At 42.7% G+C, this 20,888-nt stretch overlaps 1 protein-coding gene across 3 annotated transcripts in view; it reads left to right on the top strand.

Annotated features, from left to right (window-relative positions):
• LOC310844624 (rho GTPase-activating protein 8-like) overlaps nucleotides 1-19,125 on the top strand; it is a 44,915-nt gene extending 25,790 nt beyond the window's left edge. For 2 of the 3 annotated variants that reach the window (XM_083738908.1, XM_083738907.1), the window contains exons 8-12: nucleotides 1,939-2,049; nucleotides 3,267-3,340; nucleotides 7,980-8,057; nucleotides 11,151-11,254; nucleotides 16,756-19,125. In XM_083738908.1, coding sequence (XP_083595034.1) covers nucleotides 1,939-2,049; nucleotides 3,267-3,340; nucleotides 7,980-8,057; nucleotides 11,151-11,254; nucleotides 16,756-16,953 — 565 coding nt within the window. In that variant the 3' untranslated portion in view covers nucleotides 16,954-19,125. Of the gene's footprint in view, nucleotides 1-1,938; nucleotides 2,050-3,266; nucleotides 3,341-7,979; nucleotides 8,058-9,652; nucleotides 9,797-11,150; nucleotides 11,255-16,755 lie in introns of all 3 variants that reach the window. The other variant, XM_083738909.1, reaches the window with a different exon arrangement.
• Nucleotides 19,126-20,888: the final 1,763 nt, after the last annotated feature.

The raw sequence follows: 20,888 nt of genomic DNA, 5'->3' as shown, positions 1-20,888 counted from the left end.
ACCTGAGGTACTATTTCTGGGTTAGCGGAGTCTGTAACCTGAAGCGTATGTAACCTGAAGAGTATGTAACCCGAGGTACCACTGTAAAACAAAAACATTATTTAGACCTGAAGGCCTTGAATCCATATAGACCCAATATGGCTGTACTTTTGCATGCTTTAGGTGGTTAATCTCATCTAAGGTAGGGTTACCATACGTACAGAATTTCCCAGACATACCGTATTTTCCCCTCTATAACACGCAGATTTTTTCTCCTAAAAAGGAAGGGGAAATGTCTGTGCGTGTTATTGAGCGATTGTGTGGTCCCTGGAGCCAAATGGCGCGAGGGGAGGCAAATAAAATCAGGCAAAAATCAAATCGCGCATCTCGGAGAAGGGAAACCTGAAAAGAGGAAGCGGCTGCTTTCCTGCATTCTGCCTCAGGGTCTTACTGCCCACCCTCCTCTGTTTCCTTGCTGTGTTTCCTCAAACGGAACAAAGAGCAGGGAAAGCCCCTCCCCTCCAGGCAAGCAGAGGGGAAAGCAGAGTGTCGTCTCTGTGCTCCGGTGCTGCTGAAAACATGCAGGAGGGAGAGAGGGAGAGAGAGAGCGCGCAAGAGGTGGCTGGCTTGGGTGGGTAGGTGAGGGAAAACTTTTGCCTTCCTTTCCTCCCTCCCGTTATACCCCTCTCCTGCATTCTTAGCCAGCTGCTTCTCTGCACACCCCTCTCCTGCTCCTTGTCCCTTCTGTGTTTTTCCTTCCCTCCCCACTTAAAATGTGGTTAAAAAGCATGGATCCACATGGATCCTCAGGATCTTTGCATTGGGTCAGCCCAAATTCACCATCAGATCACATAGCATGTCCATGGCTACAGCCTGCCCCCCAAAAATCACACACCCACTGTTGCCTGGGGCTGCAATGGTGCAAAAACGTGGTTACAAAGCATGGATCCACAGGGATTCTCAGGATTTTTGCATTAGGTCACCCCAAATTCACCATCAGATCACATAGCATGTCCATGGCTACAGCCTGCCCCCCAAAAATCACACACCCACTGTTGCCTGGGGCTGCAATGGTGCAAAAACGTGGTTAAAAAGCATGGATCTACATGGATCCTCAGGATCTTTGCATTAGGTCACCCCAAATTCCCCATCAGATCACATAGCATGTCCATGGCTACAGCCTGCCCCCCAAAAATCACACACCCACTGTTGCCTGGGGCTGCAATGGTGCAAAAACGTGGTTACAAAGCATGGATCCACAGGGATTCTCAGGATTTTTGCATTGGGTCACCCCAAATTCACCATCAGATCACATGTCTGTGGCCACAGCATGAAGCACAAAAATTATACATCCACTGTTTCATTCAGAATGTTTTTTCCCTTGTTTTCCTCCTCTAAAAACGATGTGCGTGTTATGGTCAGGTGCGTGTTATAGAGCGAAAAATACGGTAATTCGGATTCGGCCATCAGAAACAGTGTCTGGACAGTGTCTGAACCCATGTCAGAAGTTTCATTTTTTGTTGAGATTAAAATCAAAAAAAGCTCAACAACTTTGGTGTCCAGGGATTTTCACTTTTGAAATATGCCAGCCCTAATCTAAGGTGTGTCTCACAAATATTCCTTAAAATATGTTCTTTAAACAAAAAATAAAAACCCTACCTGAAGATAAACAGCAATGTTAAGGTATTCCATATTGGTGCAATACAGAAGAATACCAAGTGATGTCAGCTATCGGATAAGATGAAGTGTACTCCAGCAAGTGGGGAACTGAGAATAGCACGTGGTACATTTTGTTGATATTTTATGTTTTAATATTCTGTGAAGAGATTACAGTCTGAAATTAAGATTTCAATGTGATTGAACTTCTAGAACTTGTTATACATCTTTGTAAGTTTTTCTTGAGAAACATGAGTGATTTCAACATCATTCTTGAATATTAAGTGTACTTTTCTCCACTAGACATGATGAAAATCTTCGGACAAAACAAAAGAATAAGCCACCTACTGCAGTGAAGATCCCTCCACCAAGACCCCCTCTTCCAACCCAGCAGTTTGGTGTCAGCCTCCAATAGTAAGCCACACAATTTCTTTCACATGTTGTTGGAAAAAAGGAGCTTTCTTTTTACTCAATCTGGATGAGTCGCCATGTGCTTCTTCGTTCTCTTTCTCAGTCTCTCTTCCTCACAATGGTTAAAACTCCTTCAGTCATGAGTGCCTACATTACAACAGAGAACTCAGAACATTCATGGTCTACGGTTTCTCAGAAACAGATTTATTTTTGAGACGTTAAAGAAAGGAAGGATAAGGAAGCCTGTTCTTAATTATTGTGAAATGACTACATACTGAATGAAATCATTCAGTAATCTGTAGAATACAATCTATAGGAATGAGCAATCCCATGCATTTGTATGTGAGGCAAAATCATTTTTACACTAGTATATTTTGTTAATTATGTGTGGACCAACCCCAGCTGACTTTGGAACTGGTCTGGCCTAACCGGATTTCAGACTGTGTTTGGATTGGGTTCATGGCTTTGATGCCACATTGCCAGATCCTGAAAGCATCCTTTCCACATGGACTTATTTGCTGAGGAACCTATCAAATTGAGTCATGCAACTAACTGGGTCTACTAGACCCAAAATTTGTAAACAACGTGGAATAGTCACTTCTGGGGGCCTGAAGCTTAAGCTTCATTAGTTTCAAGGCAGATCTGCCCCTGCCTTCCTTATACAGAACCAAATTTCTTTTTATTGTAAAGAACCAGAAAACAGATGCTGTTTTGCAGGTTTGGATCAGCCACAGAAATCCATCACTGATGAGGGGGCTTACCTCTGTCTTCATCTAGGACTGCCACAATTCATACGCCACACTGGATAAAAACCCCTTTACTTCCTATTCATTCTTTTTTACCGCAAGGTGGTAGTAAAGATTTGCTTTCTTGGAAAGACGTTTATGGACCCCTGTGGAATACAAGATTAGTTAACTACAGAAATGTTCCTGGTATCTGGATACTACAGAACGGATCAGGAACATTTCAGAGATGAGCTGGGTTATAGTTTGATTACTCATCGCTTGCTGAGTCATGGCTGAGCGTGTGAACAGACTCCATTGAGCAGCATGGTGCTTGGAAATGCTCTGAATTTTCATTCATTTGTAATTTATTTGAGATGGCTTATTCACACAGGACACAATGTCGCAGTTGATTCAAATATGAGCTGTCCCTGTAAGAAAATGGTATGGAAACCCTGTGAGAAAATTGTTCAGATTTGTTTTTCTTTCCTCCAACAGTCTCAAAGCTAAAAACAAAGGTGAATTAATCCCACCAGTAATGAAGCAGACGGTGTCTTATCTAAAAAGGAAAGGTAAGGATTTACTTTGGCTTTAGACAAAAAAGATTTTGTGATAAATATCTGGGATGGGGAGTGAATTCCAGCAGTAAGTTTCCTGGGTGAAAAGCAGCTATAGGGATGGAGTGGATCAAACCACAGAGCCACGTGGGTGAAATGAAAGAACCCAAAATGCATTCTGTTCTAAGCATCTAGCTTCACTGCTTCCTTGAATAAAGGCCCTATATTTACAGTGGTCTGAATATTTATACAACACAATTACCCACACACCATGCACTAGTGACTTTTTGCTTATAAGGTCAGGAAATGGCAAGTGAAGCTCTCTTCACATCCTGGGCTAAATTGTTCCATTGATTATTAAGTAGAACTTCCCGTCAGAATCAATGAGGAACTCTGCTTCCAAAATAGAAATGCCTGTAGCCAACTCTCCCTTCCCTTCCCTTTGCATATGCTTTTAAATAAAAGAGTTACATACACATACCTGTCAGTTGGACTTAGGACTATGGTTCCTGACTACTCTGTTAATGCAGTATTGTAAAATATGTACAGTGGTACCTCGGGTTAAGAACTTAATTCGTTCTGGAGGTCTGTTCTTAACCTGAAACTGTTTTTAACATGAAGTACCACTTTAGCTAATGGGGCCTCCTGCTGTTGCCACGCCGCCAGAGCACAATTTCTGTTCTCATCCTGAAGCAAAGTTCTTAACCCAAGGTACTATTTCTGGGTTAGCAGAGTCTGTAACCTGAAACGTCTGTAACCTGAAGCATCTGTAACCTGAAGCGTCTGTAACCCGAGGTACCACTGTATATGTGTTTTTCATGTGCATATTGCTGATTAAACACAGGAGCCATTCCCAAGTCGTTAGTTTCTGCTCATGTGCTATTAAGTAGCACACCCTTGCTTTCATTCTTCTCTTGGCCCTTGCATCCAAGCCACAACATTTGTCTTAGAAAGGAGCAGGGACTACCACACCCACTGACCACCGCTGGTTATTTAGAAAGGTGCTTGCCTCCTCCTTGAGCCTTCCTTCTCAGAGCCAACACTGTCATTCTTTCTCTGCTACCCTTTCATACTTCTGAAAACACTGCCTCCAGCATATCAGCAGTTTCAGTCAACCTTCTGCCAATCTCACGGAATCCTTCCATCCCTTTGCTATCAAGGTAAAATCCCAGGGCATCACTCAGCTCAGCGGTTACCCTCCCCCCCCCCCGCCAAGGGTGTAGTAGGAAGCTGCCTTTCCACTCAATGCTTTGAGTATCCAAAATGTGGCAAATATCAACATTCATACTTGAAAATTGGCAATCTCCGGTGAGCTTTTGGCTAGAGGGGAGATTCAAGCCTCATCCACTCTCATCCATGTCCAGTCTTAGGGCAGGCAGGATTTGGATTGCATATACGTAAATATTTATTTTCCTTTCCTATGTCAAGGATTGGGGGGGGAGGTAAGCATTTGAAATTACATTCTTAAATGTACATTTTGAAAATTCCTTATTATCTTTGAATGCGTGAGAACTTATGCCAGTATTCTGTCCGTATCCAGAGCTGGAACTAGAACATGCAGTTGAGAGTAAATCACACTGAGCTCAACAGGATTTCAATGTTTGGGTGTGTTTGTAGGGTTTTTTGTTTTGTTTTCTCCCAGACTTCTTTACTGAAAGTTCAAAAAGTACATAATTATATGTGCACGAAACATGATGAGACAAAAAGAAATACCACCCGTGCGGACAAGTGTTCTTGAAGCTACCAACTTGAGTTTGACCAAACTGTGGGAGGCAGTGGAAGACAGGAGTGCCGGGCGTGCTCTGGTCCAGGGGGTCATGAAGGACATGACTAAACAAGAAGAAGAAGAAGAAGAAGAAGAAGAAGAAGAAGAAGAAGAAGAAGAAGAAGAAGAAGAAATAAAGGGGGGACCCAAAACTGTATACTTTACAAAGTTGTTACTGTGCCTCACCAGATCTTAAGCTATTACAATATTTGTAAGAATGGATTCAAAATATCATTGAATTTGTCCATGGCAAGTCTGTGTTTATATGCACGTTGTTCAAATGTGAGTTTGTATAAGTCTTCAATCCAGTCATAGAAGGGAGCTGCATTTTTATTTTTCCAATTCATCAGTATCAGTCTTTTTGCTGTGGTAATTGCACAGAGAGTCCACTCGTATTGTCCTTTTGTAAGGTTCCATGGGCTGGAATATTCAAGAGGATATTTTGCTCTGTAAATGTAAGGTTGTTCCATACAGTTATGTTGATAGTTTCAGCTACCTTGGGTTTGTTGGAATACGTATAATGCTAAGGCAGAAGGCTGAACTACCCAAGGCTATTCTGTATCTCTAGCCAGGAATTTGAACACAGACCTCTAAAATCCACACCCGGAAAAACTTGTGTTCAGATAACCAATCAACCATTTTGTATATTTATCTTCCAAAAAGACCAAGGGATATCCACTCACATCTCAGGCTGCCTGATTAATGCGATCTCTGATATGAATAATAGGTCAGACCATTATTTCATATTTCTATGCTGTAGTTAAATGTTGCTCTGTCCTCAAGACTGGCAGGAAGGCTACCCGGCAAAGGTTTGGTGCTATGGCACTGCTAAAGTAAGAAAGATGTGAGTCTCAAACAACCGTTCCAGACAAGCACAGCTGCTGTCTGTAATTCAGATTAATGTCTTCAATTAAGGCTTGCTGCAAGTCACTTTAAACTAAAGCATACCGGGAAAAACAAAACAAAAACCCAGCCTGCTAAAAGGAAACATTTATTATGCAGCACTTTACACAAGGAGATCTTCAACAGACAAGAGCATTAACTGTTAAATAAACTCTCGTGAACCGAAGGACTGACTGCTTGAAAATCTATCCCAAGTGAAACTTATCTAGGCTGTAGAAGATAAGGGCAAACTATTCTGCCCACAACAAAATTGGGAGAATGAGAATGAAAGTTGTCGTTTGGGACAGGAAAAAGAATAAGGCCACATTTTCCAGATAGTTGGGAAAGAAAGCTTGGACCCGAGCAAGGAAATCTGAAAGAGAACTCATTTGTACAACAACAACAACAACAACAACAACAACAACAACAACAACAACACGAGCTGTGTGTTGGTGACAAAATCACTTCCAACTTCTACTTTTTAAAAGATGCATGGTGGAGCTGCAATGTTGCTGAGCTCATGGTTCCAGTGCTGCACAGCTCACATGAATAGATGGGTTGTGTGAGTGGCTTCTTCATGCAACTGAATCTTCTCATGCTCATCAGAATCAGTTCACAATCTTTTAAGGACCAATGGAAATGCTCTTGTATTTATGGGTCAACTCAGATGTCCATTTAGAACAGCCCAGTGAGCCAAGTACGTGGAGACAACTCCCAGTCAGGGCCATCCCATCCATGAAGCAGACTGAGGCAGCTGTATCAGACTGCAACATTAAAGGGGTGCCTACGCAGGCATGCCCACTGCTGCCACTACCACAGAAGTGAGGAGAAACAGCTATGACAGCTTCTGGGTTGTGGCGAGACTTCAGCCCCACCCAATCAAACGGAAGCCTCTGTGTGATCTCATGGGGCTCTTGTGTGATCTTGCCAGGAGCGCCGGGTTCCACCCAATATTGTGGGTGCCTGGTGCGCACAAAGTCACGCACGCTGCACATGATGTCACACACTGGGAGGAGCCCTGGGGCACCCTCCGAAAGGCCAGAGGGGCCTGCTACGGCTGCCCTCCTCACAGTAGAGGGAGCCTGGTGCAGCCAGGACAGGGCCCACTGGAGCCCACGTAGCTGAGGAATATTGAGGAGGCCTGGCCCCCTCATTGAAAATTTTGTGGGTCTCTTGGCACCCACGGCCCCGCAGAGATGGTGCCAGTGGATCTCACTGGAACCTGGAAGTTGCAGTTGCACAACCCGGGTAAGCAAGGCTTTGGTGGGCATCGCATGGCATGCTGATTCAACAATTCCCCGGCTAAATCTGACCCACTTGCAGGTTCATTTTAAGGTACTGGCATTATCCTATGAATACCCTAAAGTTTGGGGCAGCCTCTCTGAAGGACCATCTTCACCCTTATGACCCTGCCTTAATATTAGCATCTGAGACGTTGCTTTGTAGTCCACCATTGAGACCTGTCATATTAGTGAGTACCAGGGATGGTGCCTTTTCCGTGACAACCCCACATTTGCAGAACACAGCCGCCGCCACACCGGAAATGGGTTTGATACTGTATATTTGGCCTTTAGGAAAGCTTTAAAGAGTTCTTTCATCCAGTTGAGTAATTTTATGATGCTGTGTTTTAACAAATGTTTTATCTCTTGCTGCCATCTTTTAACATCATTTTAACTGTTAGGATTCAGAATTTTAGGGCATAGTTGCTATGTCATTATGTTGCAAACTTTCTTGTGAGGGTACATATCCAAAAAACCAGGTCATAATAAATAAACCTAACCCTTCCTGACAGCAGTGTGTACCTAAGCAGAGCAACTGAAAAATACACTCCTGTACTCACGTGAACCACCACCAGGGTGCAGCTCCTGTGTTTGTGAGCATACTTAGTCAGACATCCCTTTCTCTTTGCACTGGAGACTTAGAGATCCGAACCAGCACAAAGATGTTTGTGAACAGCAATTTTACGAGGAATCCTATTAATGCTTCCCCACCCCCACCTCCTTACAGGACTCAAAGCAGAAGGACTGTTTAGACGGTCAGCTAGCATACAAAGTATTAAGGAGATTCAGAAACTTTATAATCAGGGTAAGTTTTCATCTGCTATAATCAAAAGATAATAATGATTTTTAAAATATTGTTTATTTTGGTGAGCATGGATTCCTTATTACTCTATTGGTTAATGATAAGCTGATTTGTAACCTGAAATGTCATGTTGTGTAAGGCTGTCTTCAGTGAGTAGTTGATTAATCATCTGCCTTTTAATTGATGACATTTAAATAGATGTGCATATTACCAGATATGGATTCCTTTGGGGAAATTGAAAGAAATTTGAGATTGTGTTTGTATAGTAAATGATAAATTAATGATAAATTATAGCTCATTGTTATGAGTAAAGGCTACCCTTAATTATTTTTCCCATTCGCTATTACGCTAACCGAACCTAGCAGTTCGAAAGCACCTCTGGGTGCAAGTAGATAAATAGGGACCGCTTACCAGCGGGAAGGTAAACGGCGTTTCCGTGTGCGGCTCTGGCTCGCCAGAGCAGCGATGTCACGCTGGCCACGTGACCCGGAAGTGTCTCCGGACAGCGCTGGCCCCTGGCCTCTTGAGTGAGATGGGCGCACAACCCCAGAGTCTGGCAAGACTGGCCCGTACGGGCAGGGGTACCTTTACCTTTACCTTTACCAGAACCATAATAACAAACAATTAATAGATAAACTAGCAGGATCTTAATTTTTAGCCTTACCCATTGAAATTGGTCCATGCTAGTTAATCAACTGAAACTTTTAGCCAAGTTCAAAAGAATTACAATGAGTGTACTGAGTTGGATTTAGGCAGCCTCTTGCTAGGGCACAAGATTTGCATCCATGAAGTCCCAGGCTCGGTCCCTAGAATCGTCACTTAAGAGGATCCCTTACTTCACAGACTAGCTAATTCGAAATGTTTGACTGCAACAGTGAGCATGGCCAATGATCAGGGATGATAGCAGTTGTAGCCCAACAAGATGCTGGCTAGCCCTGGAGTAGACAGTACTGTTCTGGATGAATCAGTTGTCTGACTATAAGGCAGTTCTCTATCTTGACTTACTCCGCCTTTGAATGGCAAAGTTACATTCCATATCACAAACCCATTTGAAGGTCCTCTATGTTTCTTAAGTGCATGAGGGCTGCTTTTGCATAAACACAAATCGAAAGACTCTTTGGAAATTGGGAAGAGCTGTTCTGTGGGTCCAGGCTATAGCTGACAAATCTACTGGTTGAAGTAAGGGCAATATGTCATCCTAACATTAAGATAGGCAGCAACAACCTGTGAAATAACAGTAGGCATTTGAAATGTTTTGAACACTGAATAATTACCTGATGTCATGAAAGGGATGAAATCAATTGGTTGGGGAGTTACAGCACCTATTGTGGCCATAGAGACCAATACAGGAGAGACATGTTTTATTGCAGCTGGTTTCTTCTCTCTGCATTCCTCCCAGCGATCATTCTTCCTCTGGTCACACCTGACTGTCTCCAGGTGCTGTGATCCTCTGCAAGAAATTCCCACCGTGCAGGGTTAATGTTGCCAGCCTTCATGTTATGTTTGCAGACATCTTCATAATGCAGTGTTGGTCTGCCTACAGGCCGTAAACAGGTTGTAAAACTATATTGCTAATTTGGCTTTTTTTTTTAACATAGGAAAATCTGTTAATTTCGATGATTATGGAGATATCCATATTCCTGCTGTCATACTTAAGACTTTACTCAGGGAACTCCCAGAGCCTTTACTGACCTTTGAACCCTATGATCAAATCATTGGAATTACTATGGAATTACTAGTGAGTAAATAATAATAATAATAATAATAATAATAATAATAATAATAATAATAATAATATAGTGGTACCTCGGGTTAAGTACTTAATTCGTTCCGGAGGTCCGTACTTAACCTGAAACTGTTCTTAACCTGAAGCATCACTTTAGCTAATGGGGCCTCCCATTGCTGCCGTGCCGCCGGAGCACGATTTCTGTTCTCATCCTGAAGCAAAGTTCTTAACCTGAAGCACTATTTCTGGGTTAGCGGAGTCTGTAACCTGAAGCGTATGTAACCTGAAGCGTATGTAACCCAAGGTGCCACTGTAATAATAATAATAATAATAATAATAATAAATAATAAATAATGTGGTTCTGATTTATCTGTGATTTCTGCCGTCCAAAAAACACTGCCAGAACTGAGCACTTGCAAGTCCCATGGATTTCTGTAGAAGAGTTGACATGCGATGCAGTATTCACATCTGTCTGCATGAACCATGAGAGTTAGACACATGCTTTTCTTTTACAGACACCTAGAATTTTCAAGACTTTGCAGGCCTACAAGTGGAATCAAAGTTCCCATTGCAGGGGTTCACATATTTTGGTTGGGCTTTATAGTCAGCCCTGATCCTCCCTCAAGTGTTGTGGAACTTGATACAGGGAAGGAGTCAACCATTTCACACGGGACTGTGCAGACACTGAGGAGAAGCAAGAATATTTTGCTCTTCCCAGTGCTGGATTTAGAGCAGTGCAAATGCTTTTCCTGCACAGGGCACCAAACCAAGGGGGCACAAAATGGAGAAGAGACATTTGGGGACACCAAATTTTGGCCTCACAAAGGGCGCCATATTACAAAAGATTACCAAACTCTATCCCTGCTGTTTCAAAGTGTCTGCAAAGGGTGGTACAAAATTAGAAGCTGATCCCTTCTTGGTGCCAAGTGCCCTGCATCTGCCAACTGATTAGAGGAAAGAATGTCATTTGTCTTTCTTGGCATGAAGTGAACCTCTGAGTCTTCTGCATTGTGTGGAGAAGTAGGGTGAGGGGTGTGTTGGGTTGCAGCTTGTGTTTGTGTGTGTTTTGGTAAGATCACATTAGAACTCAGGTTCCCACTAGCTAATGGAGAAGTGGTGCAGTCTTGTTTAGATTGAATTTGGATATGGAAGAGATTTGGGTTTGGACAAAGGGTTCCCAGGCAGTTTCATTAGAGGGTGTAAACTGGAACTGCAAGTGCATTTTGTCCTCCTTTATTAGCCTGTACCAGACAAAAGCCTTGACAGATAAAATCATTTGGGATCAAACAAAGACATACTGTTCCTCTCTGGCAATGCACCTCTTTGACTCTTTATCAACATTAGTTATAATAAATTCTGTGTTCTTGCAGGTGTAGAAAGTAGCTTACGGGTGATGAACTGCAGAGAAATTGTACATGGACTTCCTGAGCAAAATTATGCTGTTCTGAAGTTTCTTATATGCTTTCTCCATATGGTGAGTAGGAATTAAATCCTCATGATTGCTGCTGTTTAATTCTGAAGCTGTTGTGTAACAACTGGTTTTAATTCTAAAAATTGCAAGGAGGCTGTGAAACATTCATTGCCAAAACAGCAGTTACAAACTGCTGCTGTCTCCAGTAATAATAAAAGTCAGAGCAGACTAATGACCCCAATGATAACTTTAGTATAAACCCCTTTCATAAATAACCCATAGTGCCATGTAAATCCAAATAAAATCAAATAATCCACTGAACCGCTTAAAAGAAGCATTTACAAGCCTCTCTTATTTACTTCTTAAAGCTTTCCCTTGATTTGTAGGCTAGATCCTTAAACGTGTGAACATAAATATTACTTTTTTACACTGTGAAAACAAAACTATAATGTCTGTCAAAGGATGCCTCAGCCTAAATTATACAATGCAAAGTATGGCCAGGTGTACCTTGCCTTGCCTTTACTTATTCTCTACTGTTAAGTACGTTCAGAAGATCTGGACTGAGATCTGGAATGCATGTTAAAGTTGCTGCAAGGATGCCACAAGGAAGAGTGTCTCTGTGGCAAGATATTTCCTCCTAAAACCTAAGCTTCAGGTGGCAAAAGGGGTGTGCTGTCTTCCCATGGGACAGTGGCCATAGGCGCCGACTCCATGGGGCCTGAGGGGGCCCGAGCCCCCTCAAAAATTCGTTTGGGGGGGCTCCGCCCCCCCCAATAATGTAACAAAATTATTACTGTAAATTTCGCTCTATAACACACAGATTTTTTTCTCCTAAAAAGTAAGGGTAAATGTCTGTGCGTGTTATTGAGCGAATGTGTGGTCCCTGGAGCTGACTCGCCGGAGCGCAGGAGCAAAAATCAGGCAAAAATCAGATCGGGCGGTCGGGCGGAGGGAAGGCGGAAGCTGCTGCTTTCCTGCATTCTGCCTCAGGGTCTTACTGCCCACCGGCTTCTGTTGCTGCGTTTGCTCAAACTCAACAAAGAGCAGGGAATCCCCTGCCCTCCTGGCAAGCAGAGGGTTAAGGAAAGGATCGAGTCCTTCCTTCTAATTCTTTCCTAGTCACACTGCGTGCAGGCTCCAGCCCACCACCTCCTCCTCTCCGTGCTCTAGGGATGCAGGTGGGAGAGAGAGAGAGAGGGCTGGCTTGGGGGGGGGGGACTTTTGCCTTCCTTTCCTCCCCCCCACCCCGTTAAACTCCTCCCCTGCATTCTTAGCCAGCTGCTTCTCCGCACACCCCTCTTGTGCTTCTTGTCCCTTCTGTGTTTTTCCTTCCCTCCCCATTTAAAACGTGGTGACAAAGCACGGATCCACATGGATCCTCAGGATCTTTGCATTGGGTCACCCCAAATTCACCATCAGATCACATAGCATGTCCATGGCTACATCTTGCACCAAAAAAATCACGCACCCACTGTTGCCTAGGGTCACAGTGGTGCAAAAACGTGGTTACAAAGCACGCATCCACATGGATCCTCAGGATTTTTGCATTGGGCTACTCCAAATTCACCATCAGATCACATAGCATGTCCATGGCTACATCTTGCACCAAAAAAATCATGCACCCACTGTTGCCTAGGGTCACAGTGGTGCAAAAATGTGGTTACAAAGCACGGATCCACATGGATCCTCAGGATCTTTGCATTGGGTCACCCCAAATTCACCATCAGATCACATAGCATGTCCATGGCTACATCTTGCACCAAAAAAATCACGCACCCACTGTTGCCTAGGGTCACAGTGGTGCAAAAACGTGGTTACAAAGCATGGATCCACATGGATCCTCAGGATTTTTGCATTGGGCTACTCCAAACTCACTGTCAGATATTAAAAATCTTTATAAAATAGAGAATTAAATACATACAGAATGTTAAATTTTCAGTTTTGAAATATTAGTACTAGTTTAGTACTGTATTTCTATATTACTATAGTACTGTATTAGTTATTTTCAAATACTTAAATATTTTTAGGGTGTAAGACCCAATTAAAGCCCGTTATTTACATACAGTATTACAGTATTTACATACAGTATTAGGCATACTGTATTAACTTTATTAACTGTATTAAAGCATTAACTTTGAGATATTATATTTATTTAATGAACCCTCAGCCTTATTCAAAGTAAGCTTAAATTAGCTATTTCACTTATTAATCAAAGTGCTATTACTGTGCGACAGCAATATTTTATGTTTTATTCTTTTAATGATAGTTTAGGATTTATTTAAATATCATTTCAGTCTTTTCAGAGCTATATATTCACTGCTCTGTAATAGTCTATAAGCATAATTGTTACTGTAAATTAAATTAGCTTTTTACGAAAATACCGTGCGTGTTTTTGTTTTGCTTCTTTTTTCAAAGCCAAAAAGTGTTTCAGGCTTGTCGAGTTTCCCGGAGTGTGGAGTTATAGAGAGTCGAGTTTTCGGGGTTCTAATGTTGATCATATGACTCTAAAATACTTTTAAAAAACTTTAAAACTCACTAATTTTCATCTAAAATTTAGAAAACTTCCCGGGGCAGGACCCCGGTGTGGGCCCCCCCAATATTTTTTATAAGTCGGCGCCCCTGACAGTGGCCAACTGCACAGCAAGTCCCTTGCTAGTGGTGGATGGAGAACTAACTCACTGTGCGACTATCATTTTCAGCAACCTCCTTGTGACCACTACTATAATGTGTATTTAATCCAGCTTCAAAGCCACATTTAGCCAAATAACAAAATAACAGCAGTCTGGAGACCTGCAACCATCCAGTTTCAGTGGCACCTATTGAAGTATGTGTGCTTATCTTTTACATCTGCTGCACTCTGACCACTTTTTCCAGCGTGGGAAGTCTTTTCACATTCAAAAAAGAATGACATCCACATGTTGATCATAGCAAGGGACAGTTTTGCTGCAAATACACGTGGCTGTGAAGCTCCAGTTCATCACAGTTGCCCAGAGCATGCACACCATTTCTATACACATTTATTCAGCTGCATGTGATATAATATTAACATTGCTCTGAGGGGTTTGTCTCTCTGTTGTTATTGGGGGGAAGGCTAATAAGCTGGAGCACAGTCCGTCTGGAATCTCTAATGCTCAGGCCTCACTGAAAAGAGCCACCATTCATTCCAAGTGAGAGCTGCTCCGGAAAACGTATTGGTGCCCCATAGATCAAAAATATCCATCACTCACTCTGTTGCCTGTAATGATAACTGAAACCTGCCTCCTTCATCACATTGAACACCAGTCCTAATTCTGTAATGGCCTCTGCTTTTGTTGAGCCCAGAGAGGCTGCACCTTTTTAAAAAGCAGAAGTGCCTGGACCATGTTGCAGATGGGTTACTACTAATAATAATTTTATTATTTATACCTTGCCCATCTGGCTGGGTTTCCCCAGCCACTCTGGGTGGCTCACAACATATATAAAACATATATAAAACTAGACTAAGTTGCCTCAGTGACGCAGCAAGGTGATTCTTTAATTCTGCCTCAGTTTCCCTTATAATAGAGCCACTTCTGCTTACACAGTACTACAGAATGCATCAGATACCTTCATCTGTCATTGCTTAATATAATCTCCAGAAGCTATTATGAAAATCCTCACCTCATTTGCTATTATTTTAGCTACAAATATCTCTCCTCAGCATTATGGATCTAAGTGACTTTTTGTTCCAGTAATAGACATGCCGTTTCAACACACTTCTCAACGCTCAAGGTGTTAATGAGGTGTGCAAAAGTACTCTGTGATGCCTCTGGTAATTGGATAACAGAACATAGAATTATTTTTGAGTGTCCCTTATTATGTAAAGTGCAGACCTGAGTTGATTTTGGTGCTCAGATCTGCAGTTTTTGCTGATCCTTGTTTTTTTCATCTTCACTGTCTGAGGGAACACTTTACATTTGGAAAGGTCAAGGTAGTGTGAACATCCTGGGAGGGCAGCTGAAGATTTTCAGTTGACATAAACATCAGGCAGCTTTGTGCAGTTCAGCTGGTGGCAGCAACATTGGTGGTCAATAAAGTTAGACATTTCAAGCCAAAGGATGGGTATGGACGCCACCACACCAGCACCGTGGGCATTATTGCTTAAGCAGGGCTCTTGGGGAAGTCTGAGGCAGGCAAAAGGGACGCTGTGAAGGTACTCATGTGGGAAGGCTTGAGAGAGAGGGAGCCTCTCTTGCACAGCTGTTTGAAATGAAAAGCTGCAAGTCCCCTGCAGTGGACTCAGGTGGTGGGGGGGCGGAATGTTCCTGATATATATGATGGAAACGTTGGACATTGTCTCAGTTCAGAAAAGGATTTCACCTACTTAGGAGTGTCTCTTGCTCCAAAGACAACTCCCATCCCACAAGTCCTAGAGCCTACTAATAAATCTCATTCTTACCTTGGTGAGCATGGCTACAAATGAGATCAGTACAAGCACATCTGGCTTGTAATGAATATATTTTATTGGCAGGCACACTGAAAAGTAAACATCCACTACCACCACAATTTACTAAATTTTTAACAGACATCATAAAAGTATAACCAGCATAGAAGCATGGAATGGTAGAGTTGGAAGCTACCACGAAAGTCATCTAGTCCTCTTGCTCGGTCCATGACCCTGAGATTAAGAATCTTTACTGACTGAGTTATCCCAGGGACCCCCATCCATGGGGATCGCTACTGCAGACTACCTGAATAAAGCTAGCAGGCCACTCGTGGTCCATGGACCCCCACTTTGAGAACCCCTGGGATAGGAGAAAGCTGAGGGCCTGGCTCTGGCCACCATCCCTGGCCCCCAAGGAGGAGAAGGGATGAGGCAGCTTGATGCTTCTGAAAGAGCCTTCCCCTGGTGTCTCACATAACACCACATGTCTCTTCTCTCTTGAGAACCCAAAGAGCTCCTTGGCATTTCAGCAACTTACACCCTTGTGAATGTGGATTCTGCCTGCTGTACACACCCATGGACCTGGCTCACATGGGCCAACCCTGCTCTCTATCCCCATAGTCTAGGGCTAAGGAACCTTTTGGGCTCCATGAGCCAACCTTCTTGGGACTAGCCTGGGGCAGGTGGGCAGGGCTGGAAATGGGTTTGACTTAATCTGCGGAGTTCGTATCCTGGCTGTGGTGCTTTGGGTTTCCAAATTTCAGCAGCATCCCGGGCAACCCCAAAATTCAGTGCCCCCCGCCCCGCCTTCCATTGTTTGTCATTGTTGTGGTGCTCCCTGCATTTGCCCTCATGGGCAGGCAAACCGGTCAAACTCCCCTAACTCCATCTCTACTTTGCTGTTCAGAGTTGGAATCAGATAACTGTTAGAGTTATGTATACCTGTTCCACTGTACCTGCTAGTAAACAAATGCTGCATCAATTGTTTATCTTATTTTATTGCAAGCCAGTTCAGAGGCTGGGCAGACTTCTTGGCAGGGATGCAGAGTGTAGAATGAAATCTTTCAAGTGGAGGCAGCTGTGCCTCCAGTTTTGAATAGTTAGCAGTTTGGTCCTCTGTGTGTTTTGTGCTTAATGATCTGCATGTGTTGCCTCTTTCCAGGTGTCACAGGAAAGCATTTTCAACAAAATGACTGGTTCCAATCTGGCTTGCGTCTTCGGCCTGAATTTAATCTGGTCACCCAAAGGCACTCCTTCTTTCAGTACTCTGGTACCGATAAATATTTTCATTGGGTTACTGATAGATTTCTACCCCACAATCTTCAGTTCTCGAAGTGTACCTGGTGAGCAGTTACCTTGAAAACGCATACAGTACTGGGATGCACCCCTAGGAAGAACACTCATTATTCTGCGCTAGACTCCATTGAATCTATTTTCAGTGCATACAGAAATGAATTGTTTCACATGAAGAAGCCTTGTACAAAATAGGCTTATTCCTACTGGCAACTCCAGGTGCCAGGTGTGTGTGTCTTCCAAATCTGCTACCTCTGTTCCCTTGGTTGATGCCAGAGATTGGATCTGGGACCACTAACATACGAGACAGGGCACTTTTCCACTGAGCTGTGCTCCCAGTCAAATTTCTCTTAAATTTTTCAAAACACATGACTGTGTAACATCTACAAAGCTATCAGTACAAAAAAATCTTAGAAAGTAATTTTGAGGAAGCAAGGTGTAACAGTTGATTTAGATTTCATTCCTTTAGTAATGTCTGCCTTTTGAAGCATTTAGGTTGCAAACAGTCTTAAATTACTGATACTGGAGCCCACCTGTGACCTTTGGATGAAGGTCATTATATAAATTTAATAAGTAATATTTTTTGCTATGTTTTCTCAGGAACACTTTATACATTTATGAATCCAATGCTGTATAAACTGTGTATATATGGATTTTTGTATAGTAAGTGTTTATTGTATGTGAAATCCCTCCTCCAAGGGTTCATGGGCATGGGTTGATAGAGGGGAGTCACATGAGTCCTCCTCTAGAAAGATGGATTTGGTCTAAATCTAAATTCAGTTGATCTCTCATCATGTGGCTCAGAAACTGATGGCTGACAGCCTACTGACTGGCGCCTAGCAACAAGTACATATTGCTATTTTAGCTGCCACTAGATAATTATAAATGTATCCTGGCACCCTCATTGTTTACCATATTTATAAATGACCTAGAGCCACTTGGCCACCCGCCCAAACTTGGGGTCTGGAGGACTCCATTATTATTGTATGCTGACAACGCAGCCATTCTCTCATGTTCCAGACCAGGTCTAAATTATCAACTAAAGAGGTTCATGCCTTATTGTGTACAGAATGGCCTAAAAATTACCTTTGGGAAATCTAAAATTTGGGTTTTTGAAAAGAATCTATCCCACTGCAAATGGTCACTAGATGAGCACGCCCTCAATCAGATTAGAAGCATCCAATACCTGGGGCTGACATTCCATCACATAACGACATGGATCACCCATAGATCTGCAGCCCTCAGAAAGCACAAGTTAGTCAATCAGCCACTTTACTAAAGGGGGCCAGTATATTCCACCTGCCATCAAAATATTCAGGACAGCTGCCGAATTACTATATGCCTCTAATATCTGGAGTGGAGGATTAACATCTGAGTTGCATGATCTCCAGGCTAAATTCTTGAGGGCTGTCCTCCAGATCCCCAGATGTACCTACCTCAGTCATTTCTTGGAAACTTGGGAATGCCCTCTACTGACCTGGGCCTGGTGGGCAGCCTTCAGATACTGGCTTAAAGTCAGTGTTTTCATATTGGGGACAGGAGTACTACAACATCTAGCTCAGAATGAGTATGTTAGTTTCTGGTCCAAGTGCAACGCCCAAAAAGCTCCCTCAATTGGGCTGTCCCCATTTCTTCTTGAACACTTGGGCTTCAACATAGCCTTTAAATCACTAAAGCAAAGACTGTGGGCCGTTGCCTATGGTGATCTGCAGACCTGTTCATACTCATCCTGCTCACCAAGAGCTGTGAGTTTACAGTATGTCGGGAACTTGACAGTGGTCAACTACCGCAGACTTTTTACCAAGGCCAGACTGAATGTGTTTCCTTCTAAAATGCTCCAAGGCAGATTTGCGGGTATTTCCTTACTCTGCTAGATTATGCCCCTGTACAATTCAGGAAGTAGAATCTATGCAGCATATTCTACTGTCCTGCAGACTATACAAGCAGGTCCGACAACAAAAGGTAATTTCTTTAATTGCAAACCTTCCAGGAAGACCTGCACAATTTTATGTTAGGTACCTATTAGAGGATAGGTTTCCCAGTGTATCTTTGGCAATTGCCAAGTTTCATTCTAAGGCGGACAGGATCAGAGAGCACTTTGTATTAGTTAAAGGTCTGAAAGAAGCTTAGTTTTATCTGATGTCAAAATAGTAAGTATGTTTTATGTCTTTTTATGTACTGGAATCTATTGGTGAGTCTTAGGACTGCAATAAAAAATTGATTGATATACTTTGACCACCCATTAATCTTTGTGAGGGTTTGCGTTTTGTGTTTGCAAAGTTACAGTGATATATTGGATTTTCCTACCATTTCTAAATCTTTTACAAGAAGACATTAGATTTGTTCTTTGAGAATTGCTCCAATTTGATCCCATGTAGGAGGTGGGAGCAGGAATAAGTAGAACTTCTGATTAAGATGAACTTCATCCTTTTACTGCATCAGCTGTAAATACAGGGCCACTTCACATGTTACATCTTTAGGGGTAATTTAGGGCCCATTGCTCATGTTTGTAAGGTGGAAAAAGCAATTTGCAATGTGATTCTTTCCCATGCCATCGGGTAATGTGAAAAGCCCATACTATAGCTTGCACTCATTGATCAAAACCCGAGTAATGCTGGCATAGGAGACATCTGCTGCAGGGTCTTCCGTGTGGCCAAGAGCTTCTGATTTCAGCAAAGGAGTGCAGGAATCAGGTGCCTGTTTGCTATTAATTATATTTGTGTCTTTATTTGCTGCTTTCCCATAAATATACTCAAAGCAACTCATGGAAAGAGTAAAACAAATCAACATGTAGATGCAGCAAAACAACACATAAATATACTCAGCTGATTAGATACATTCCGTAAATGTATATCCACATTAACTAGCTAGCAAACATTCCAGTTAAACTTCTTCTGAATAGATAAAAAAGCAATTCCTTTCATAAATTAAGAATGACTATAATGAAAAAATATTCATGTTTGCTTAACTAAGAAAGCTTTCATGAATTAATACGTAGCAGACAGCAAAGGAATAGATCAGGATCAAAATGTGAATAAATTAAATTCAACATAATCAAAGCAGCAGCATTACTCTGGGGTAGCAGAAAGTCCCTAGTGCATTTAAGCTCCATGTGTGATATCCAACAACACCTGAGCCAATTTCTGCTCACACGGTGGAATGTCTGCTTCCCCTTGCACTCCAACATGCCCCCCCAATCTGCTCCAGGGGGTCCCCCAACCAACTAGAGCATATTGGGGGGAGACGCATGGAAGAAGGAAGTGAGGATACACCAGGGGAAGTCTCTTTTCAACCACAAACGCAGAGCTCAGGCAAGGCCGTGTCTGTTACGCTTAGTTCCCAACCTGCATCATGAAAATAATAATACATACTGTATTGTGGCCAGAAGTGCTGCACCAATGGATGTGTTGCGGCACAATAAACAAATGCAAGACTGTTGTGAAGGTATAGGTGCTTTGAACTCCGAAAAGTACTCCGCGGCTGCAAAGCATCAATAGTCACTCTTAAAAATATGTGAATGTGACAATTGTGTTTTTTATACACAGTCTCTAGTCAGGGAGACAGCAGAACCTTCTTGAGTTGGTGCAGTCAGCGGCAAAGCCAGACTTGAGTGCCCTTTTCTCCTGCCTGTTATGGGAGCAGCTGGTTATTGTGCTTCATTAAGGAAGGTTCTTACCAACAAAAAGCATCTTCCTATCAAGCTGCTTGGAATTCCGCCACAACTATCTTAACAGATTTTAGTTCTGCGCTGCTCCCGTCTCCTCTCCCCTACCCCCAATCTGATGTACCCTAAGAGTACTATTTTCTGGCGGCAAATGCCAGGATTAACTGTGACGTTAAATCAAGTCTCATGCATTATTCAGAAGAGTTTACAGCAAAATTCCTGTGTGAGAAATATATGTTTCAAATTTCAACAACTCGCCCGAGAAGTCCTGGAGGTGTCCCCCACAGTTCCTTTGATAACGGTTTCTCTTTACAAATGATTATTGCACAATTCTTGCT

This window comes from Podarcis gaigeae, assembly GCF_964106915.1.
Source record: "Podarcis gaigeae genome assembly, chromosome: 5".
Classification (NCBI taxonomy): Eukaryota; Metazoa; Chordata; class Lepidosauria; order Squamata; family Lacertidae; genus Podarcis; species Podarcis gaigeae.
This window is presented reverse-complemented; position numbering and strand designations above follow the sequence as displayed.